Genomic DNA, 22,725 nt, shown 5'->3' on the forward strand with positions numbered 1-22,725 from the left:
TCAGACCGGGTAAGACCAAAGGGAGTTCTTTGACAAAAAATGCCTGGCAGGCAGCGTGTGTGTTTTTAAAGGCATCCTCCTGCAGTCGATAAGGTCGATGGCGGACGGGGCATTTGATGGGTAGTACCTAGATATGGAGGGGATGCGACAGTCCAGTTATGGAGCAAACCACCCGGGCGGATTAAGCGCCGGCGCTGACAGCTACCCCACCTCACGTTGGTGTCGCTGGCGTTGTACCTGTGTACCATTGGACTTGTCGGTAGATGAGTTCATCGCATCCTAGAGCGTTGCACCACACTACTGACTTAGTGTTAGCCGATGTCTCCGTGCGCTGGTTTGGACTTCCCCTCTTTCCCCTCCTTTCCTGGCCAATCCGAGGAGCTAGCCATCTCCGTTCACATTCTGGAAAAGCACAACCAAGGAGTTGCCTTGGTTTGCGTATGTGCTGTCCTATGAATTGCTGACCTGCTGACCATCTAGATTCTTTGAAAGTCTACAGCTTGGAGATGTCATCTTGAAAAGGTATTCACCTCTAGCAATTCGTCAAGCGAAGATGGAACTCAGCGAGTACGAACCCATTGCGCGATGATGCACCAGAAGCTGGGATAATTGGGGGCTATAATCAGTGACGCGACCCCAGTTTGCTGGATACAAGGAGCATATCAACATTCGATTCCATCAAAGCTGCGTGGTATTAATAAGGCAAGCTAAATTCGGGGGGGTTCCTGATTGGATCGAAGAGCGTCTGACCAATATCTAGTATCTACCACAGTCCACGGCACATGTGTTCAAAACATGGAATAGCTCTTGATCCGCCTGGAGACCCTGATGCGGTCCCTCACTTTCTGGGTTACAACCAGAGCACCGATTGTCTAGAGCTCTGAAGAGCGAATCGACTTGTCTCATTCCATGACATCTACCACGTTCACATGCAGATGCGCCATGATCATGATTCGAACCACTGGGAAGTAGCGGGCTTAGATTCCGAACTTATCCTATCATGACGATGATGAAAAGGAGGTGGAGAATGGCGGGCAGGAGGTTATAAAGTAGCGAACTGACATACCGGAAAACTGCAGCATTCTTCAATGATAATAACCACCGACTCTCCACACTGGTTGAATCAAAGCTTAACCAAGCAAAATATGCCATACTACGTTCACCTTCAACAGCGCCAGCCCGGCACATGGCCAGGAAACTGGCATCGATACCTTGTGACCGCTGTCGATGACCGAGAAGCAAGGAGATTTCTCATTGGACTGCACAAATACACCAAGACCTCGAATGCGAAGCTGAAACATATTGAGGCCGTGAATCTGGAGTGGTGGAACTTTGAGGCCGATGACGGCTGGTGCATAAAGAATATCTACACCAGCATCAATGAGCAGAAACCATCGGAGTACAACAATGTGCAAGAATTGACTGATTGCCGCAAAACGATCCTTCTCACGCTTCTGCACGACCACGATGGCAGAGTTTGGCCGATTCTTCCCTGTCAAAGGACCGAGATTGCTCAGAATACCACAATTTAAGGGATGGGTGGTCCATTGATTCCTTCAGGATGATCTTGCATGTACGAGATTGATTATAATGCGAGTAAAACGTCCGATACCAATTACCTGAGTTGAGTAGTCACTTTGAGAACGTCAGCCTCGGCGGAAGAAAATGAGTGGGATAAATGGACCACACGTAGCCGTTGGCGTTATGGGAGAACTACCCCAGATCGAGACCCCACAGAATCTCCCGAGTCGGACTGGCGGTCGGCAGAGCCCAGGCGAGTTCACCCGATGTCCAACTGCCAGTGCCTTGCCGATGCCCATTCCGCTGTCGGAATTGTAAATTACGCCGGTGCCGTGACGGGGGCCCCATCAGGGGCTTATCTGATCGCCTGCAGATTCTCAGCAGCAAGACCCTGGCCGGATCAGAAGCAGTTGATCGCAAAGTACCAGGAACTCGGAGGCCGGTGGACTCGGGGCAGCATTTGACACTTTCCCCGTCCCGATCGCGTGCCTGGATGGCAGCAAAGGGGCCCGGGGGAGAGCGACAGGGGGCGGCCCCCCCGCAGGCAGAACGTTTCTCCCCCCACGGGCGTACGATGCAATACGGCGGTGGTGGATCGCCGGTGGGGTCGGCTTCGGAAGGCGGCAAAGCGATGCTGGATGTAGGCGGCGGATAATCGCTTTGTCGGCTGCGTCGCGACGCTCACTAGCCGACCGGCGAGCTGGTGATGCTGAACAGCCGTGTGTTACTTTTATCGCTGCTCGTCCGGCCTTCTCTTCTTCTTCTTTTATTTCTTTATTCCCTTCCCCAGTTTTTATCTCTGCAGAATCATTCTCAGTCAAGGCTGGTCGGCATCATGTCGCGGCCTGTTCCTGCGGTGTTCCGCCCCATCTGGCGGCGGAATTTCTCCGTCTCAACCACCAAGCGCGCCATTGATAAGATATGCCCGTCCGCTCAGGAAGCCATCAAGGACATGAAGGGTTCCTCCACCGTCCTCGTCGGTGGTTTCGGTTTCGCCGGTGTTCCCACCACGTTGATCGATGCTGTCCGTGATCGCCCCGAAATCAAGGATCTGACGGTCGTCTCCAACAATGCTGGAATGCCGGGTGTTGGTCTCGGTACGTCTCAACTACTACAGTGAAGTATTGCGTGGGTCTAACCCCCAACAGGCCAGCTTCTGGAAAGCAAACAGATCAGCAAGATGATTGCCTCGTTTATCGGTGAAAACAAAGTCTTCGAGAAAATGTATCTCGGCGGTGACCTCTCCCTGGAATTGACCCCCCAGGGCACCATTGCGGAAAAGTGTGCCGCTGGTGCCGCTGGTGTCCCTGCTTTCTATACCCCTGCTGCTTATGGAACAATTGGTACGACCTTTTGTCTTCTACTACCCAGCTAGGCCCTGCTAACCTAGACAGTGCAAACCGGTGAACTCCCCGTGCGTTACAACAAGGACGGTAGCGTCGCGATCAAGAACGAGCCCAAGGAAACCCGCGAATTCAACGGCAAGAACTACATCCTGGAAGAATCGATTTTCGGTGACTACGCTCTGGTTAAGGTCCACAAGGCCGACAAGCTGGGTAACTGCCAGTTCCGCAAGTCGATGAACAACTTCAACGAGGCCATGGCTAAGAACGCCAAGTACACCATCGTCGAGGCGGACCACATTGTCGAGGTTGGCGAGATCGACCCCGAGAGCATCCACCTCCAGGGAATCTACGTCAACAAAGTCATCCAGAGCACCGGCGAGAAGAAGATCGAGAAGCTCACTTTCGCCAAGGACCCTAGCGAGATGCTCCAGGCTGGTGAGTATCACCGATCAGACACACAGGCTACGGGTGTTGACTGTTACAGGTTCCGGTGAGGCCACCGCCCGCCGCGAGCGCATCGTCAAGCGCGCCGCCAAGGAGTTCAAGGACGGCATGTACGTCAACCTCGGTATCGGAATGCCCCTGATTGCTCCTTCCTACGTGTCCGAGGGCGTGGAGGTCGTCCTCCAGGCTGAGAACGGTATCCTGGGTCTGGGTGGCTACCCCAAGCCCGGTGAGGAGGACCCCGACTGCATCAACCCCGGCAAGGAGACCGTCACTCTGGGTCGTGGTGCCTCTGTTTTCGGATCCCAGGAGAGTTTCGGCATGATCCGCTCTGGCCGCATCGATCTGACCATGCTCGGTGCTCTCCAGGTCAGCCAGTACGGCGGTACGTAATCCACCCCCATTCCAAACGCAAAAAACCATCAACTAACCCATCCAGACCTGGCCAACTTCATGCTCCCCGGTAAAGTGAAGGGTATGGGCGGAGCCATGGACCTAGTTTCCAACCCGGAGAAGACCAAAGTCGTCGTCACCATGGAACACACCGACAAGAAGGGCAACCCCAAGATCCTGCCCGAGTGCAGCTTCCCCCTGACCGGACCTCGCTGCGTGTGGAAGATCATCACCGATCTGGCCGTGTTCGAAGTTAGCCCTACCGAGGGACTGACACTGGTTGAGTACGCCGAGGGCGTGACGGTTGAGGAGATCCGCAGCAAGACTGCCGCTCCTTTCAAGGTTTCGGAGGACCTGAAACCTATGCTGTAAATAATCAAATACCTGTGGTGTTGAAATTTTGTTTATAGAATTGTGTATATAACGTGGGATGACTGGGATAAATCAAAACTACTACTATGATTCATACAATTCTCATCGAATTCGTAAAACAACCCCCACATATAAAGTACTACTTAGTACCAGTACCACCTAAACCCCAAAACAAAGATAAGCATAATAGAGAGAAAGAGAAAGAATCAATGCCTCGTCTTCGACCTATTCACCGACCCAGTGGTCCCCTCCCTTCCCCCCTCCGAAGGATTCGGCGCCGTCCCAGTATTCATCCTCCTCGCGGCCGCAACATTCGGGGCCTTGAACGCGATATCATCATTCTCTAGATGTTGCTGGTGGAGTTCGTCGTCGTCGGGCGTCCAGGCGTTTTCGTAATCGTCGATCGGGGCGTCGTCGCGGACACTGCCGTGGACTTTTTTGGGTTGGAGGGGGGGTGAGGAGATTGGTTTGGAGGGCATTGTTTTTGGTTTGGCTTGCTTGGTTGGTTGGTGGGGTTGTAGGTTGGGTGGATGTTGTAGGTAAGAGGGTTTGATGGAAGGGAAGGGAAGGGAGAGGGGGGATGGGTTTATGTACTGTGTGCTATGCACTGTGTCAGTGGGAAGTAGGTTTGTGTAGCGTTATGATGAGATCATGAGTCTAGTCTAGATGCACAGTAAGGATTTGGGTTGGGTTGGTTGGGTGGGGTCCACATCCTAGACAGGTTTTCGATGATGATTGAGTGGGTGATATCTATGGTATTACACAGTAGGTATATCATGTTCAGTGACGGGAGAGGATGGCGATGGCGTCATGGCGATGTAAGATAGAGTAACCTCGTCATTGGGGGGCTGTATACCTTAAGTGTCATGATAGCTGAAACTCACCGTTAACATGAAAGTACTCTGGATTCTACGATGCTGGTTTGGGGAGCGTGGTTAGGGGTGAGATGGAATTCAGTGTGGTGGGGACGGGATAGCTTCATGGTTTCCTGATTAGGAAATACCTCGTGAGATTCTAGGGTTAGGGCGATGAGGGGTTTGATTTATGTAATGGGGATAACATTACAGATCTGAGGAAATAAAGGAAGGAAGAAAGGAGTAATATGTTGAGTTACATGCACTGTCTATGGGGTATGTATGCATGCCAACAGAATCATCTCAATTGCACATTCCGGGTATAGAATCACCCTTTTTGTATATCCAAGACTAATATTCAGCTATGATACTAACTCAAAACATAGAATCATGGGCCTGTCTCCGCATTGACTCTGGCTTTGACTGTTAAGCAATCCCCCACATGTGGGGGCCCGGGCCAGACTAGACTCTTCCTATACACGCGGCTAGTATTTAGTTAGATATTCATCTCTCGATTGCGACTCATTCTAGCATGAACAGTCTATTTTTCGCTCTTTTTATCATCCGTAAAAGTGGCCTAATACTGGGAGATCCTGGGTGAGACAAATGAGTCCACTGCATTATTCTCGCCAAACGCAAGAATCATCGAGATCGAGCATCCTACTTGAGGTGTCGATACTTCGGCGTGGTGGCTTAGTTGATGGTGTGTTCTCGAATAGACTGTATTGGCATGGTATCATAGGACTTGGAATTTCTCTATATAGTGAATTGGTTCGGTTATACTTGATAGTGTCGGCGTTTGCTCCACACATAGAATATGAATTGCCCTCCACAATGACACCGGAGGCAATAACAGGATTAATAAGTCCTAGAGCGATGAAATCAGAGTGCATCCTCCAATCGGCGACCAGACAATTCTTGCATCTCTGAAGTAAGGCATGTCCGAACCCAATCCAAGCTTAGAAAGTTGATACAGAAATTGAGTCGTTTATTCATGTGAGGGTCGTCAAGGTTACCAGAGAAATTGCTGCTGAAAGCTCACAGACGGCGCACCCCTCCATAGACTCGGCTTTTGCTGCACAACAGAGCTCAATTCATGGACGGCCTCCGCACGAGCGCGCTGGTACTGTATCGCCTCGAAAACTGGATCAATTCGCGGGCGACTCTCTCTTATCTCATCATCTAGCCCAGGACTGCGGACCACTTTAGCCGGCGACACATACGCATCTCCCGGGCTATTGGGGATCTCGATCTGATGTATCCGTGGTAGCGCTGGCACCTCCCGATGTTCTTGAAACTCAGAGGCATGGTCTCTCGGGGATTCGATCTCCGGTTGATATCGAGAAAGTGGAATGGAAGGACGCCTGACAACATCTGGTCCCGAAGAGCGTGGTGCTGAGGCATTACCTCCGTTGCCCAAGCAATCATTTTGCCAGTCACGAATATCCTGGACGGTGTGCAAAGGGAACTTTTTCCAGTAATCTGTACCTCGTTTTCCAAAGCGGGTGGATGGAGAGTACATTTGTGTTGGACTGTTGCTGCTTCTATAATTCCTGGGATGTTCTTGGCTTTCCTGAATGGTGGCTGAGAGCTGGGAATCCGGGATTTCGGCAAGTAATTTCAGAAGCAGACTCTCTGTTTCATGAAGACGGTGCTCCAGGGCTTCTATATAGCCTTTGGCAGGGCCACTGGTGGGCATAAGAATGACGAACTTCAAGGTACAAGCAGCAATGCTTACCGCTTTAACTGTTCGGGCCAGTCGCATGGCCGGTTGTGTTGGTGGCATTGTGTGCATATCGGCCTCCGAGTCGGATTAGTTGCTTGTACGGTGCAGAAGGGAAAAAGATGAGCCAAGTGTACTATCTACTTACTTGTTTCCACTGCACTAAAAGCGTATTGCGGTTAAACTTGGTTAAACTTGCATATCCGTCGAGGCAAGGGATCTTCTTACCTTCTGTTTCCGGAAGCGGCAGGAATTACAAGCCACGGTGATGCGAGACACTTTATTTGGCTTTGCAGGGGCCATTGTGGTGGGCGGTTAATAGTTTGGCAGAGGGGGGACGCAGGAAGAGTGGGATGGGTGACCGGTTCCGCTCGGAGATCCTCATCGTTTCGGCCAGAGGGCTGGGTTAAGAGCGCCGCCAGGAAAAGCGTTATACAACCACCCAAGGCAGGCCGGCTTCCCGCTTCGGGTAAAGCGCGGGGGCGGTGGGGCCTTCCACGGCTGAACGCTTAGCCGACGCGTGGCTTCCTCTTCGGGCAATCCATGTGCCTTCTCCATCCGGGGTCAACAATCTTCCTCTCATCCATCGAGGACATCGATATGCTATTACAGTTCATGATTCAACTGCAGAATACTCATGGTTACTCGGTTGTGGCGTGGCTGACCCCATGGCAAGTTACTGCGGGTACCCGGTACCCGGTGCAGTTGGCGGTCATTTCCAATCCCGTAGTCTTCATTGGCGAAGCAGCGAGCATCCATCATTATCTACATGCTGACATGATAGTCGAAGAGTTGCATGCAATATCAATAAACAGATCTTTGATCCGCACCCAAACGCTTGGCACCGAATAATCGACATGCTAATAGGACAAACATTCAGCCAAATCTGCAGCCGGGAGGAAGTATATAGAGCATGAAGATGCGGAGTTCATATTCTCTAAGGGAATCACCTACTTCCTGCAGCTTCTGTCCTGGTGTCTTGGTTATTGCAATACAACATGACTATAGAAAAGCTCACATACCGCATCGCATCCATCCCGGGTGACGGGATAGGCGAGGAAGTGGTGAAAGCGACCATCGAAGTGGTCAATAAGCTTGCCCAGAAGTTGAACACTTTCAACATCGAATTTACGCATCTCCCATGGGGAACGAACTACTACAAGCAGCATGGTCGGTACATGTCGGAAGGTTACTTGGAGACGGTGCGGAAGTTCGACGCAGGCTTGTTTGGCTCTGTGGGACATCCAGGTACGGCGATTTGCTTCTAACAACCCAAAACAAATCCCAATGAAGACTGAGAACGCCACTGACGTATCCAGACATTCCCGACCATGTCTCCTTATGGGGTCTTCTATTGGCCCTCCGCAGTCCATTGCAACTATACGCAAATGTCCGTCCTGTGCGCACCTTTCCCGGAACCAAGTCCCCCCTAAACACGGCTGTGGATGGCATCGACTGGGTCCTTGTACGAGAGAATTCTGAAGGAGAATACTGTGGTCAGGGTGGACGTAGCCATGCCGGCCAGCCATGGGAAGCCGCGACAGAGGTGGCGATGTTCACCCGAGTTGGTATCGAAAGGATCATGCGCTTTGCCTTCGAAACAGCCCGTTCTAGACCGCGTCGTCATCTTACCGTGGTTACGAAGAGTAACGCCATGCGGCATGGGATGGTCCTATGGGATGAGGTCGCTGCAAAGGTTTCAAAGGACTTTCCGGATGTCACCTGGGACAAGATGTTGGTGGACGCTATCACCATCCGCATGCTTACGAAGCCGCAGTCGCTTGACACTATCGTGGGGACCAACTTGCATATGGATATTCTTTCCGACCTTGCAGCTGGTCTAGCTGGTTCGATTGGCGTGGCACCATCCAGCAACCTTGACCCTACCCGCAAGAACCCGTCACTGTTTGAACCAGTGCACGGAAGTGCATTTGACATCATGGGCAAGGGTGTGGCCAATCCGGTGGCCACCTTTTGGTCGGCTGCAGAGATGCTGACATGGTTGGGTGAAAGGGATGCCGCGAAGAAGTTGATGGACTGTGTCGAGAAGGTATGCGCCGCTGGGATTGTAACACCGGATCTCGGAGGGACGTCGGATACGCAGGGGGTCGTGGATGCAGTTTGCAAGGAGATTGATCAATTGGCTTCGCAGTAGAACCCATCCCTTTGCCGCCGATGGTTGTAGGTTAACAAGTTAGTTATTAGTCTAGCATAATCTACTTCGGAAATTTCCCTTGCGGACTTCTTCCCGTCTTCATCCCGCTTCTTTCGGCAATATTTGCCATCCTCTGATTAGCATCAACCTGCAGGCATCGATATCCCTGTTAGTCTCCACGAGGCATGTTACTCCGATACGAGATTCGGTACCCCAAGTTCCCCCACCATTCCTGCAGCTATACACTTTCATGACCTATGGCACTGACTTGCTGCACCTTTCTTATCTCCCTTCTCACCATGCAGTCGTTGCCAACCAGAGGCACCGCCAACCGCATTTGATCGTCATCACCAGACTGCGTGCAGAAACAGCTCGGCTCTAATGTGCTCTTTGCATCCCCAATCAACACCTCCGTGTCTCATCATTCGTAATTTTTGTCTGTAATGCACCTGGGCATGGCTAATGATGACACAGTTCTTAGATCGGGCGTATTATAGAAGCAATGGAGAAAATAATAATGGGTAGTTGTCTGATTGTTTCGTAAGAGGACTCGGCTCTGTTGAACAGTCCACATAAGGCAGTATATATTCTGACTGATGGCTGTACGGACCAAAGACATTGGTTTGAGAAGGCTGGGAGTCTCTTCCTCTATTTTTTGGATGAGTGTCTGCTAACTGTCCTGTTGTCTATAGTAGGTTCCGAATTTCCACCGAGCCCACTGAGTTACCAAGGTCCCATCATCCGATGAGCATAGATAGTCTCAGGGATTTATACAAGACTAGTCGATCTGGCTATATCCACCTGCCATGGTCCTATACTTATCTAGTGGGGTGGTTGACGGTGGTGATGGTGGTGGTGGTGATGGTGGTGGTGGTGCATAAAGTTGTGCCTCTGGCATGACTAAGCAGAAGAACGTCTCCGGCAGCAATTCATCCAGTCGAACTTGATTTCTCTTCCATCTCCGGTCTTCATCCTCGACGGAGACACCATGAGCTTGCCAGAATGGAGTCTTCGGACCTCACCAATGGCGAGATCGGTTCCCTGACCGCGCATTCACCTGATGAGAGTCAGTTTGTCGGTAGCTCCAGCGGAGTCTACTTCATCAAAACCGTCCGACGGGCTTTCTCCGAAAGTCTAGATCCGAGCGGCGCATCGCCTGCGCAAGACTTTCCACACCCGGAGGATACCCTGGTAGGTAGCGAAGACTCGCATCATCACCATCATTCGGTCTCTCGGTCCGCGAACACATCCCCTGCTGCCCTGCAAGATGACCAGTCTCCGTGCCAATGGGCATATGACCCCGCAGTGGCAGCAGTCCTGGGCAATGCTCCCCCGCTGGATACAGCCCGCGAACTGATGATGATGTACTTCAAAGTTTGGCATCCTTTGTTCCCTTTCTTACATGGCCCGACATTCTTGCAGGCCATGGAGGTGCTTTATTCCGAAGATCGTCAGGACTCGGCCCATTCTTCATCTCCAGACCACCGAAATGCCTGCTGGACCACGATCTTCCAGTGCGTTTTGAATCTGGCTAGTCTTGTGCACCCAGACCTTCATCTTCCTCTAGAGTCCCGGATTGAGTCACCCAGCAACATGCATGCTCTTCTCGGGACTCTGACCAGTAGAAATGATCTCCTTTCTCTGCAAGCACTTCTTGCTTGCCAGCTCTACCTGGTTGCGAGAATGTCCCTCCGCACAGCCTCCACTGTAGGTGGCTGCATGCTCCGGTCCATGCTGCACGCTGGCCTCCATCGCTGTCCGTTCCGATACCGGGAACTCACATCCCATGACAGACAGCTGCGGAAGAGGATCTTTTGGTGCGCGTATGCCATTGATCGATACCTAAGCCAGGCACTCGGTTTGCCCTTAGGCGTCCAAGACTCCGACATCGATGTCTGTCTACCCGGCGCTCCAGAGACCCATATCCCAGGGATGTACAACAGGGCCCAGAATTATCGACCTACCTTGTTCCCTGAACAAAGAGAGCACTATCCCCACTCTTCGAACAACCAATCTCTCGGAAATGCCTCACAACGTCCCTCGCCAGCTGAAGAAACCCAGCAAAACCGCCGGGAACTCGCCTTTGCAAGCTACGTCGAGTCCGGCACCCTGACAGGCCGAGCCCTCGAGCTCTTCCACAAATCCATTTTCGTGCGCTCCGTCAGACGTAGCTCCGTGCTATTTCTCATCACAGATGTCCACAAGTGGTGGAACAATCTCGCCATCGAGACTCTCCAAGGCCAAACAGCCGCGAACGCAGCCTCATCATCCCAAACAGCAACGACAACAACACCCAACGCATTCAACTTCGCTCCTTTCTTCACCGTCCTCTACCAACATCTCATCCTCCTCATCAACCGCCCCTCCCTCTCCCTCAACCCTTCAACACCCGAATTCTGCTCAGGGCTCCAAACCTGCATCAACGCCGCAAGGGAGATCCTCTCCGCCCTAACCACGCAACAAGAAAGCGGCCAATCCTTTTTTTGGCCTGGCTTCCTCTCTGCTGCCTGGATGTCAGGACTCGTCCTTGCATTTGCATGTCAACTCCGCCAATACGTTCTATCCAAAGGAATCCAGTGCGTTCCCAGCCCTTTTTGCCTGAAATTGCCACTCCAGGCACTAACAATCCCCCTCCCCAAAACAGAGAAATAACCAAATGTCTCTCCATCCTTCACACCATGTCCACGCAATGGGAAACAGCCAAACACTGCTACAGGGCCCTTTCCCTACTATCCCGAAACATGCACGAGACTAATGCTACAGGCGAACCCTCCCCCAACAAAAGACGAAAAGTAGATTATTCTTCCTCTGCCCGTCCTCGTAACTCACAAGATCCCACCATCACGATCATGACCGATCACCTACCCTCAACTCACACGGGTCCTACTAGCCCGGGAGAGGAAGAACAAGAAGAACATGCTAGACGAAGAAGGGACCACGGCGCAAATACAACGACCAACATATACCACGATAATACTGCCGCTACTGGACAGATTCCAGACTTGAACGATGCAGATTTTGATTTCAATATCGTGGATCTGCTACAGGGGAGTAATTTTGATGATTTGACGGATATGTTTGGGCAGCAATATCCGACTTTCTGAGTTGGCGGCAGCGAGGATGGATGTATATCATGTACAGCAATCTTTATATACGAAATATATCTAGGTTTAAGATACGGACTACGTAGCAAGGAAAGCATCCCGTGAGGAAGTCATAAGTCTATATTACACTCGTGTCATATCGTAGGATACGAGGTAGGTAGTATGGCGGGATAGGAAGAGAAAAGACGTCACAACTTCCTCCCTCTCGTGACATGAAATAAGAGAGTACCATGGCATCCGAACAACTATTCATCTCTGATCCCAGTGTTGGCTGCTTTTCTTTGCTCGTCGCCCTCTGGCATCACGTGTACGTAGCATCGCGGCAGAAGAACGCTTGGTCCTTCAAAGAGAGTGGGAGAAAGAAAAAAGTGGGATCCAGTAAGGTTGATGTCGCTCGCTAATCATGGGCCGATGACACCACTAACAAAGAACTTTTGGGAACCGAGGGATATCAGGACCAGGAGGGAAAGAGAAGAGAGGTAAAAAAAAAAAGTGGTAGGAGGTGAAAAAGAAAAGGAGGAGTTAGGATAAGAGAAAATAAGGGTGATATCGTTAATTCGAGTAAAAAGAGGTAATCGAGGTCATCAAAAATTGGTGGTGTCAAAATTCCGACATGGCACAGCTGAATCAAACCACCGGCGCTGCAAGTGAGACAGGGATTTATGCCTTGGTCTCCTCAGCGGCGGCCTCCTTCTCAGCCTCCTCGGGCTTGGCAGGCTCGGCGGCGGCGACGGGGGCAGCGGGGGCCTCAGGCTCACCCTTGTTCTTCATGTACTCATCGTAGACGCTAAGGGCCTCGTCGACCTTGGCGCGAAGGGCATCTTCCTCCTCCAGCCTGCAAGAACACATTAGTAAGGCAACATGAATGATGAGGTATGATAGGGAATACTCACAGGCTCAACAGCTCGGTGTTCTCCATCTCCAGGAGCATACCAGTGATCTTACCAGCCAACTCAGGCTGCTGGGCCTGGATCTTGGGGTACAGAGCCTCGCCGAGCATCTGCTTCTGCTGGGCCGGGGGAACGGCAGCGAGAGTCTGAGCATTGAGACCGCCAGCGGCAGCTTCCTCACGACCAGCGGGCTGAGCAGCGTTCTGTCCACGGCCACCCTGGCCAGGGCGGACATTACCCTGCTGAACGGGAACACCACCACGGCCCTGGCCGTAACCAGGACCACCACGCATACCCTGGCCCATGGGCATTCCGGGAACCTGACCACGGCCACCAGCGCCGCGTCCGAACTGCACCTGAGCCATAGCTCCGGGGTAGCCCATGCCGTTAGGAATACCACCAGGGCCCTGCATGCCCATGGGGATACCCTGAGCAAAGTTGGGAGGGATCTGCTGGTTGGGGGCCATGCCACGACCACCCTGCTGGCCAGGGAAAGGACCGGGGTACTGGCCGGGGCGTCCACCGGGGATACCCATCACCATACCGGGCTGGGGAGGGAAGGCCATACCACGCTGGCCACCAGCGGGAATGAAGCCCTGCTGACCGGGGCCGTAGAAAACGGCGGGCTGCATGTAAGGCTGGGGCATACCAGCGGCAGCGGCGGCCTGCTGCTGTCTGATGGTGTTGCGAGCCTGGATGCTGGCCTCAAGCTGGCTTCTGCGAACATCCTTGCGCTGGGCAAGGGCAACGTAGAGGGGCTTGCTGTTGACCATTCTCTGGTTCATCTCAGTAACGGCCTTGGAAGCCTCATCGGGGCTGCTGAAGCAGACGAAACCGAAACCCTTGCTCTTGCCGAAGGGCTTCTTCTCGGACTTCTTGCCCTCCTTGTCCTTCTCCTCGGAGGACTCGCTAGCCTTCTCCTCAGCCTTCTCGGCCTCAACGGTCTCCTTGTCGTTCTCCTTGTTGGCCTCCTTCTCCTTACCAGCGGAGTCGGGAGACGAGGCACGCTCGACGTTAGTGTCGCGCATAACCTTGGCAGAAGTAATGGTACCGTAAGGTCCGAAGAGCTCACGCAGCTTCTCGTCGTCAATGTCGTCAGTCAGGTTCTTGACGTAGAGGTTGACACCCTGGTACTTGGAAGCCTTCTCCAGGCGGGCAGCCTCGTACTGCTTACGCAGTTCCTCCTCGCGCTCGTGCTTCTTCTGAGCACGGCCAACATAGAGCTTCTGGGTACGGATCTCCTTGTCGTTCATCTCATCGACGGCGGCCTGCGCGCTCTCGTGGGTGGAGAAGTTGACGAAACCGAATCCACGGCTCTTGCCCTCCTGGTCACGGCTGAGGGTGGCGGAGGTGATCTCGCCGAAGACCTCGAACATCTTGCGGAACTCATCGTCCTCAATCTCGGGGTCAAGGTTCTTGATGTAGACGTTGGTAAAGTTAGCCTTCATCTCCTCGAACTTGCTCTGGCGGTCCTTCTTGGAAATGTGGTGACCGACGAAGACCTTCTTGTCGTTGAGCAACATGCCGTTGACGTGCTTGATGGCGTTGTTGGCAGCTTCGGCAGTCTCGTAGTGAACGAAACCGTATCCCTTGGAGTTACCGAACTCATCCTGAGCGACCTTGCAGCTGAGGATGTTACCGAAAGCGGCGAACGTGTCGTGGAGAGCCTTGTTGTCGATGGCACTGTCGAGGTTCTTGATGAAGACGTTGCCCTGGCCAGTCTTGCGGAGGGCGGGGTCACGCTGAGACCACATGATACGGCAAGGCTTGCCCTTGATCAGGGTGTAGTTCAGGTCCTCCAGGGCACGCTCACCATCGGCGGTGTTGTTGTAGTTAACGTAGGCGTAACCGAGAGAGCGTCTGGTAACGGCATCACGGCAGACACGGATGGAAGCGACTTGACCGATGGAAGAGAAGAGCTCGTAGAGCATAGCCTCGGTGACCGAGGGGTCGAGTTCACCGACATACAGGGAAGCCGAGTGAGGCTGGTTGGCACTGGGGGCCGGAGCCGAGTTCTCAACGGCAGTGACCTCGGGAGTACCACTGGGGGCGGCAGCAGCAGGGCTAGCCTCAGCAGCGCCGTTGACGTTCTCGACGGCGGGGGTGGTAGCGGCGTCGGCAGACATTTTTGTGGTGTTACTATTGGCAGGGGACGAGGTTAGCCCAATGTCAATGAGAAGATCGAAGGGTGGAAGACAAGATGACTAGGCAGACAGATTGCAGGATTGAGCCAAGCTCCCAAGCTACAATGAAAGAGACAGAGTGCAATGCAGGAGTAACAGATGGCCGATGACAGCGGAAGATGAGCAAGGGGATCCAACAGAGCCCAGTGTGCGCTGACTGACGGAGACGGGAATTCACTCCCAGGCGGTCACACTATCACAGTGAAGGATGGGGGGAGGGGGAGGCACGATGATCAACACGCGATAAAGGGACAACCTCGATCTCAGGCACCAGCAATGACGATAGACGACACTGGCAAGATAACAAAGACAGACAGATGGGATGTGAAGAGAAAACACGATCACGAGGGAGGACGAATAGGCGGTCGAGGGAAAAACCTCCAGATGCACGCACAAACACACCCACGCGCACACACACACACCGCACACTTCGGGAGAGGGTGGGAAAAAGTCACAGTAGGGCCCGACGGAAAATGGGTTTGGAGGGGAGATATACTTTGGTTTTTTTGTACTTTTTTCCGGGTTTTTTTGCGAGATTTTTTTCGATGGGTTTTCGAAAAAGAGGGGATATGAAAAGGGAGGGAGAAGAGAAAAGGATGCTGAGAGAGACAGCAGAGAAGGGTTTTATGATTTTTTGGGGAAGGAAGAAGAAGAGCGGATGGAGGAGAAAGAGAAAAGACGGCGAAGAATGAAACGACGCCCCAAAGGAACCTGTCTGCCTTTTTTTTTTTTTTTTTTATCTGAAAAAAACTCAAAGACAAAATTTTCCTTTTCTCTCTTTGGACCGGCAGCTCCCACTAGTCCTAAAAAGGCCATGGTGCTCGCCGCTTGAACGGCGCTTTACGGAATGGTGGGTTCCCGCCCTGCACTCTCGTTTGCTACGTCGAGTTTTTAGCTCGAGCGGCAAAACGACTATGAAGGAAGATTCGTCCGGACACCTGCGGCCTCAGGTGTCAACTGGGGCTGGGCCGCGATCAACAACCACCTCGCCTTTCATTCGACGGGAGCTTGACGGCAGCCACCGTGTCGGTGGTACGGAGTAGATTACAACAACAAAGGAAGCCGAACTCAAAGTCAAAGGAACCATTCTGAATAAGTATGTATAATGACTATCTATCCGGTGGGTCGAAGCTACCCCCTTACCCCTCCACAGGTAACAAAGGCCCGAGATGTCAGCAGCTCCGGGACTCGAGCTAGAAATAGCATACACCCTCGGAATTGGACAGACAATGAAACAACACAACAACAATAAATGACGCACTGTTCACCAGGACGCCTCAGCTATGCAACTTCTTAAGGATTCACTAAATTCACTCCATGTAATTGCATGACCGGCCTATCAGACCATGTCAACAAACCCACCACCCACCTCAGCTTAGGTCAAATCCAGCTCCCGAATTGACCGCATACAAGAGCTTCTCTCGAAGGGTATCGGCGTTGGTATATCGGGGAAGCTTGAGGAGGTTCACGCAGGTGCTTGTGCTAGGCAATCTCTCTTGATCTTCGCTTGAGTCCCGGATACTGAATCGAGGATTGAGGTGGCTGAAACCTAATAAAGGAGCCCGAGGCGTAGACGTTACAAATCGAAGCACTTTCTGTCTCTCGGCGTTCGACATCTTCTCCATGACCTCCCAGAATAACTTGATTGTCGGGTGCTCTTCTTTGTCGTCACCGATTGTGTACACTCCGCCATAAAGCGTGTTGCGTCTCAGGTCTGCTACATCGATGTCTCCTGAATCGCCACTCACAAGGGTCTGTAGCTCGGTCTGATTGAACATCGATAGCCATGAGGGTTGGATGATCTGCCCCAGTCCCTGGAGAAAAGCGTTGGTCTGCAGAGCAGGCTGGACTTGAAGGCGGTAGCGAGCAATGTAAGAGATGTACACCAGTCGGTTCTGATTCGTAACAGGTATGTCTGATCCATGGCTTTTCAGGTCCCGTGTCGTCGTACGACTGCCCCCGTCCGGAAGCGGTACGGTGTCGGTGATGGTGAAATTCAACGAGAAATCCTCCACATCTCCAGTATAATTCTTCAGTTGCAACTATCACACCAGTCAGCGACAAGTACACAGCACCAGAGGTGAGCAGGCTTCACTTACCAGCCCCTGGTAGAGACCCTGATCCAGGTCTTGCAGATCGTTGAGGTTGGCACGGTAGGCTGTCTCGCGCTGTGCCGAGCCCGTCCCACCGGTCAAAGCCCATTTGAGCAGGAAAAACGGGGCAAAGTTGACATCGACCAAAATTCCCTCGTACATACACTTTCCAATGATTCGCCCCAGAAACTCGTAGCGCCTGAGTAGGTCGCGAATGTTTTCATTCCATTCGGGGGTGTTTTCGACGAACCCCAGCTGACGCAGAAACTCTCGCCGCTGCTCAACAGCAACTGGGTTCGGGTAGAGCAGGTGTTGGTCGTTCTCTTCGAACAAGTTCGTATCGTTGGTCGATTTGAAGGCTTCGCTCGTCACACTCGTGAGAAACTCCTTGGTGACACCGCCGCCATCGATGCCAGCTTCTGGCGTATTGAACTTGTCAATGAACGTAATCTGGATGGGCTCTTTCAACCCCACTCCCAGCTCGTAGAATTCATCAAATGCATCCTTGAATATGCTCTCGCGTCTGATATTGGCATGGTGCCGACTCAGAATATCTACCACGGCAGGACGGCCATCGATCATGCGGCCCATTGGGACTTGCGCTACGGAAATGCGCCAGGAATCCGGTTCAATGTACCCTTGTCTTCTGCGCATCTGATCGCGATAAATGAATTCACGGAATATCTGGACTCTCGTCGGGAACGGTATGAAAAAGGGCATGTTTCGGAGGATCTCCAGTCTAGGGGCCACGGCCTCCAGCTGCTTCCTGCGAGCGGCCTGTTGCTGGCGGCGTCTCAGCGCTTCGATCCGAAGTGTCTGCTGAGCGCGACCGGTCCCGATTAGGCCTGGAGATGGCTCATAGTAGTCATCATGTATAAGATCATCGTGTTCCTCTTTGTTGTCTTCGTCCTGAAGCTGGTGCCTATTCTCCTCTTCTGCTGTAACGGCAGGAATGAAGCCTTCCATATCGAAACGGCTCGTCATCAACCAATGCCCATCGGGAAGGAATTTTCGCCTCGAATCCCGCTCATGGATCATCCTCAACAGACCCGTAACCAAGCCCTTGAAGTAGTCAAGCGGAATTCCCGTGACGCCGGGGAGTCCTTTCTCTTTGTTTTTCATCTCAATGTCCCTCACACTTGCAATGGTATCTGATGGCGCGGTAGTTGAGTTGAAATAACTTCGAATACCTCCAGTGTCTTGAGTAATTTCCTTTTCGCTGAGGTCCGCCGAATTCCAGTACAGGGTGAAGCCTAGGTTTTTGAGGAAGACCGTCATTTCCCTGATATCTCTCAGGGGTAAAGCGCTCTCCTTGGTCCACGAAACTCTTGCATTTGATGAGGCTGTGAAAGAAGACTCGCTAGAAAAGAACTCTTCATCATCCATTACTTTCAGGACGAACGTGTAGAGCTCGAGGAATAGCAGTATAATTGTCCATTCTTCATCCCTGTCAAACTGGGATATTCCCGGACTAGCACCCTGAGCGTCTTGGGCCGGTTTCAGTAGGGGCAACACCTTGGTAGAATCATGACTGATGGCAGCAAATATTTTACTGGCCCTGGATGCTTGCCAGAAATACTTGATAGCCGGAATTCTTGAGCCTGACTGACCTGCGGTCTGGTCGCCTGAAGTAGCCGACCCCAGGTACAACCACATCCGGATATCATCACCCCGGCGAGGAAAAACTCTCAGGAGGGTCAGGGCATAAGTAGCAAGAACTTTCGCTTCTCTAGATGCATCAGACTGGGCATCTGCCAGGTCGCCTTGAGAAAGGCGGGTCGATTGTAGCCGTGAAAGAAGCCCCGTGATGCTACTCTGATTGACGAGACTGACTAGCTGATCCTTGACAAAAGGGTGCAACGGTGTTCGTTCGGGAGTATCATCATACTCGTTGGAGTCTTCCGACTCTAGACGGCGCGATACGTGCACAGCGGTGGAGTTGAGCAATTTCGATACCACCTTGACAAAACCAGGTTCTGGTGCCTGGCGGCCTGTCTGATTCCCCAAAGCGCATCGGTGGAAGAAGATGAAGTAAGCAAGCAGCCAAAGACGGGCATCCACGTCCTCGGAACTCCTAGGGTAATCTTCGAGCAGTGTTCGTAACGATCCCAAGGCAGAGGTTAGCAACTTGTAATTGATATTGTTTGATATGCCATCCAAGCTTCCTATGTATTCCAACAGGTTGGGAATCGTTAAATAACTTCTTGCGAACCACTCGTAGGCCGTGAGAGTCTCGGAAGTAATGGGTCGAAGCAAAGCAAGGACACACTGAACAAGGCCATCCTGGGATAACTGATATCGTTGAGACATCGATCCAAAGTCTTTCGTGAACATCGCCATGACGGAATAGTAGCTTTTGGCTAGCCGTGCCATTTGCTTTGGTATAAGGCCCATGAGAAAGACGAGCAGCCGGAGAAGATGCCCAACGGCGAAAACCGGCACCGTTGACGACATCGCAGACCGCAGAACACGAAGGGTCAGATTTGCCAGGCGCTTCAGTGGCGTGGTCCATTCCCCTTCGGTCGCGATCGTAGGCACTTCTCGCAAAGTTCTTTGAAAAGCCTCCGAGAAATATACCAAGCGGGCAACATCACCACTGTTCCACGGTTCCAGAAATTGGACCAGCAAACGCAGCTGTGATAAGCACTCCGTGGCCGTGCCGTATCGGAGACACTGCTGCAGAACTACATCTGGACGTTGGGCGAGGGCCTCAAACGAGAGGGAGTCCTCGTTGCCCTGCCTCTCCGTGGTATCCCACTCCGTGCGCCATGTCCTGCGCGTTATCTTCCGGCTCCGATAACCCCTCCATGTGCGTTGGATGAGCCGGCTGGACGTCAACCGCTCTCTTTCTTGCTGTCTCACAAGCCGTTCTTGTTGGGCAATGGCGAGAGTATTCTGGGGACCGGCGCCGTGGGGATTTTGCCGGCCGGAGGGATATGCGGCGAAAGGGTTCGTATTGCGGCCACCGAGGTTAACCTGCCGTGGACGGCGGGAGTTCCCCGTAAATGACTGGAACATAGTGGCGTCGGGATCACGCTGGGGTTGAAAGTCGGTCGACAAGACTCGATCGGACAGGTGAGAAGGGCACTGCAGAGACGAGGAGCATCAGTGAAGCGTCTCCATGCCGCAGCCCATGTATGAGCAACCTAGACACGCAGTGAAGCGGAGGGGGAGGGAGGATGAATCATTAGGCTGGTATTATGCCATCAGGGAACATGCAGCTCTTCCTCTTGGTCTTGGTCTTGGGGGTCCGCATCCGCTGCTGATTGCCCTTACGGCCACGCACTCCTGCCCGCTATCTGACCTTATTGCCACTCACTGTCCCGCCACCGAACTTCCGTCACCAAGCTTATTAATGACACCGACATCTAGATGATGCTGGAATTGAATTGTTCACATCGAAACAATGCCCGAGAGTTATCTCCCTCAGATGGGTCTTTGAACTCCAGGTAGTTCGTCGCACACGATTGTTGAGCGTGAGCTTGTTGAATCGGCTATATCTCGCAAAGGACTCGAACCAAACTATCGAACCAAAGCCTACTCGAGCATACAATGGGAAACGTCCTTATAAGTTGGAAGAGCCCTACTTCCATGCTACGACATACCTTGCTTAATAAGGCCTCTCCATGGAACGATGCTTCTGTTGAGTACATCAGACACTAAGCAATCCCGAGATGAGAAGAGATGGTGAAGCAATCCTCCAACAACAAGCACATACATTCATTATCTTGATGGTCTAGAGTTGATTGTCCAGCTTGGGGGCTTCTCTAGGCATACAAGCCACTTAGGCCCCTCGTTTTAAATCTCGGCCAAGCGTTCCCAAATCGCCTCATTCGTACCCCATCCTTCTAAAGGACTACATTCGAGGTATGAGCTGTTGTCAGAACTGCAGAATATCTGGTCGCATTATCCAGCGATCTGGCTTTCCAGGCAAAACGAGCACAACATAGCTCTCCCTAGAGGTAAAGGAGTCGTCGGCACCGGGCTTGACAAACTCCAGATGATTATTCAGGATTTCCCGGATTTGTTTCAGACATTTGAGTTCTTCTAGGGCTGTTACACCCATATAAACCGCAAGATATCTGCTCTAGAGGATGCTGCAGATCTCATAATTGTATAAGCAGCCCCGTATGAGCAGTACAGACAAACTTGGTGGCCACAGACTTGGAAACCGAGAACGAGTATGTGATAGACCACAAAGAGAGTGTCTTCTCATTGCGGATCACATAAAATTTGATAAGACTTGCTTGCTTGACAGGCATGTATATATTTATCGGCATTGAGAGAGAGTATTGTAATCACATTGCTATCCAGGGATGCATTAGACACGATTGTTGTATGTAAGTCACTTTTCTTGGAATGGTTTCTCATCTCTATATGAAATTCTCCAAGACGAAACCAAGAGAAAAATAAAATAGAGGACACAAAAGCAGAAAGGATGCTTTGCGGGATAGCCTGCAGTGGCTGTGGGTTGCTCTCTGGGATTAGAGGTCCATTATATACCTCAGCCCACGGCTGCGTTCTTTCGGATCTTTCGAATTCTAGCAACTAATTACTTTCGCGGACCTGGCACACAAGAAGTCATAGTCTTTCCAAAACCCATGAAGTTTGTAATTGGTAGAATAAACCATTTGCTAATATGCAAAAACCCAGAGATGCGCCGCAATCCAATCCGCGTATCAAGGGTGATGACCGAGACCTAGGCCCATATGCCCTGTCTCCTCAACTGCTTGATACATAGGTAGCCCCAGTAATATGTGCCCTCAACATCAAACCCCACAGCTACTGTACATAGAATACAATCCACGCAAGCCAGCGGATATGGCAAGAGGAGGCGACCGACTTAAGCGTCCTCGAGAGTCACAGCAGCAGACGCGAAGGTAATCGATCAGCTGCCGCGTTGTCCATGCCTGGTCTAACCGCCACAATGCAGAGACTAGGCATACCTCAGTATGTCCGAATATCCGAATTATTTCACGAGAAACCGACGACTATTGAGTAGGCTTGGTCGAATTCGATTTCTCCGCGGCCTTCTCTGCAGCCTCCGATTCCAGGCGCTCCTGCTCCAGAACTTCCTGACCATTGTCCGATGCCCACATATCAAGGTAGTCCTTGCCTCCGAAAGCCCGCTCAATCGTCATGGTCCTTCCCCTCCTCTCGACCTCGTTTGTGTATTTGGATTTCGTCGGAGGCATACGTTTCGTCACGAAGGGCGTGAGCTGATCGCATAAGTCAGCATATGGGCCATGGACAAAGCGATTGTCCCGAATGCAAGGGCATGGGAACCCACCTTGAACTGATCCAAGTTCTCGGGGACGACGTAAGTGCGGACTTTTTTCCAGTCGATCACATAAGAGCCGTTTTTCGCGAAGTAACCCATCGAGCCGGTCCGGTTACCCTTGTAGTAGCCGCCATTGATCTGCTTGGTTGTCAGGCGCAGTCGCGCCATCATGGGCTGTGAGGGCTTGAACATGGTGGCAGGCAGAGGCAGTCGCTGTTCCTGGTTGCGGAGACAAGACGGAGGTTCAGTGTCGGAGTCGATAAAAGGCTCTTCTGGGCGGCGCTAGGAGTAGCTCCGCCCCGCCAAGAACTTTTTTCCTGGGCCGCATCGGCAAAGTAAAAAAATCAATTGCTACATCTCGACACA

The 22,725-nt window shown here is 52.1% G+C and overlaps 7 protein-coding genes across 7 annotated transcripts; 3 read left to right on the top strand and 4 right to left on the bottom strand.

The window, feature by feature from the left end:
• Positions 1–1,145: 1,145 nt before the first annotated feature.
• BO94DRAFT_580726 (uncharacterized protein) lies at positions 1,146–1,532 on the top strand (the record flags this gene model as incomplete). The annotated part of the gene is made up of 1 exon (XM_025615347.1): positions 1,146–1,532. One exon carries the CDS (start codon positions 1,146–1,148, stop codon positions 1,530–1,532), a length of 387 nt encoding a protein of 128 aa, XP_025472297.1.
• Positions 1,533–2,213: 681 nt separating this feature from the next.
• On the top strand, positions 2,214–4,158 carry BO94DRAFT_530263 (3-oxoacid CoA-transferase). Its single transcript, XM_025610645.1, has 5 exons — positions 2,214–2,618; positions 2,670–2,864; positions 2,916–3,302; positions 3,352–3,696; positions 3,751–4,158. The coding sequence occupies exons 1-5, from the start codon at positions 2,357–2,359 to the stop codon at positions 4,074–4,076; spliced, it is 1,515 nt and encodes a 504-aa protein (XP_025472298.1). The 5' UTR covers positions 2,214–2,356; the 3' UTR covers positions 4,077–4,158.
• Positions 4,159–4,200: 42 nt separating this feature from the next.
• On the bottom strand, positions 4,201–4,615 carry BO94DRAFT_129222 (uncharacterized protein). Its single transcript, XM_025605626.1, has one exon. The coding sequence runs from the start codon at positions 4,553–4,555 to the stop codon at positions 4,283–4,285; it is 273 nt and encodes a 90-aa protein (XP_025472299.1). The 5' UTR covers positions 4,556–4,615; the 3' UTR covers positions 4,201–4,282.
• A 1,052-nt stretch (positions 4,616–5,667) lies between these two features.
• BO94DRAFT_506564 (Zn(II)2Cys6 transcription factor domain-containing protein) lies at positions 5,668–7,034 on the bottom strand. Its single transcript, XM_025609577.1, has 4 exons — positions 6,882–7,034; positions 6,802–6,815; positions 6,669–6,731; positions 5,668–6,618 (listed from the first exon to the last, which is right to left on the bottom strand). The coding sequence occupies exons 1-4, from the start codon at positions 6,954–6,956 to the stop codon at positions 5,943–5,945; spliced, it is 828 nt and encodes a 275-aa protein (XP_025472300.1). The 5' UTR covers positions 6,957–7,034; the 3' UTR covers positions 5,668–5,942.
• Positions 7,035–7,455: 421 nt separating this feature from the next.
• BO94DRAFT_482129 (transcription factor) lies at positions 7,456–11,989 on the top strand. Its single transcript, XM_025608881.1, has 4 exons — positions 7,456–7,901; positions 7,973–8,804; positions 9,714–11,384; positions 11,453–11,989. Exons 1-4 carry the CDS (start codon positions 7,652–7,654, stop codon positions 11,910–11,912), a joined length of 3,213 nt encoding a protein of 1,070 aa, XP_025472301.1. The 5' UTR covers positions 7,456–7,651; the 3' UTR covers positions 11,913–11,989.
• A 690-nt stretch (positions 11,990–12,679) lies between these two features.
• pab1 (polyadenylate-binding protein) lies at positions 12,680–14,928 on the bottom strand (the record flags this gene model as incomplete). The annotated part of the gene is made up of 2 exons (XM_025607610.1): positions 12,680–12,740; positions 12,806–14,928. 2 exons carry the CDS (start codon positions 14,926–14,928, stop codon positions 12,680–12,682), a joined length of 2,184 nt encoding a protein of 727 aa, XP_025472302.1.
• A 1,427-nt stretch (positions 14,929–16,355) lies between these two features.
• On the bottom strand, positions 16,356–22,551 carry BO94DRAFT_580733 (IQ and HECT domain protein; the record flags this gene model as incomplete). The annotated part of the gene is made up of 5 exons (XM_025615348.1): positions 16,356–17,027; positions 17,085–20,165; positions 21,999–22,014; positions 22,071–22,297; positions 22,369–22,551. 5 exons carry the CDS (start codon positions 22,549–22,551, stop codon positions 16,356–16,358), a joined length of 4,179 nt encoding a protein of 1,392 aa, XP_025472303.1.
• Between the last annotated feature and the right edge of the window lie 174 nt (positions 22,552–22,725).

This window comes from Aspergillus sclerotioniger, assembly GCF_003184525.1.
Source record: "Aspergillus sclerotioniger CBS 115572 chromosome Unknown BO94scaffold_2, whole genome shotgun sequence".
NCBI lineage: Eukaryota > Fungi > Ascomycota > Eurotiomycetes > Eurotiales > Aspergillaceae > Aspergillus > Aspergillus sclerotioniger.

Excerpts from the sequence above, each read along its gene's own strand:
- BO94DRAFT_506564 (XM_025609577.1), bottom strand. The coding sequence starts at position 6,956 with ATGGCCCCTGCAAAGCCAAATAAAGTGTCTCGCATCACCGTGGCTTGT. Across the intron at positions 6,619-6,668 it reads TGGCCCGAACAGTTAAAGCG|TGGCCCTGCCAAAGGCTATA; the intron begins GTAAGCATTGCT and ends TATGCCCACCAG.
- BO94DRAFT_530263 (XM_025610645.1), top strand. The coding sequence starts at position 2,357 with ATGTCGCGGCCTGTTCCTGCGGTGTTCCGCCCCATCTGGCGGCGGAAT. Across the intron at positions 3,303-3,351 it reads TAGCGAGATGCTCCAGGCTG|GTTCCGGTGAGGCCACCGCC; the intron begins GTGAGTATCACC and ends TGACTGTTACAG. Across the intron at positions 3,697-3,750 it reads CCAGGTCAGCCAGTACGGCG|ACCTGGCCAACTTCATGCTC; the intron begins GTACGTAATCCA and ends TAACCCATCCAG.
- BO94DRAFT_129222 (XM_025605626.1), bottom strand. The coding sequence starts at position 4,555 with ATGCCCTCCAAACCAATCTCCTCACCCCCCCTCCAACCCAAAAAAGTC.
- BO94DRAFT_482129 (XM_025608881.1), top strand. The coding sequence starts at position 7,652 with ATGACTATAGAAAAGCTCACATACCGCATCGCATCCATCCCGGGTGAC. Across the intron at positions 7,902-7,972 it reads TGGCTCTGTGGGACATCCAG|ACATTCCCGACCATGTCTCC; the intron begins GTACGGCGATTT and ends TGACGTATCCAG. Across the intron at positions 8,805-9,713 it reads ATTGATCAATTGGCTTCGCA|CAGAAGAACGTCTCCGGCAG; the intron begins GTAGAACCCATC and ends GGCATGACTAAG.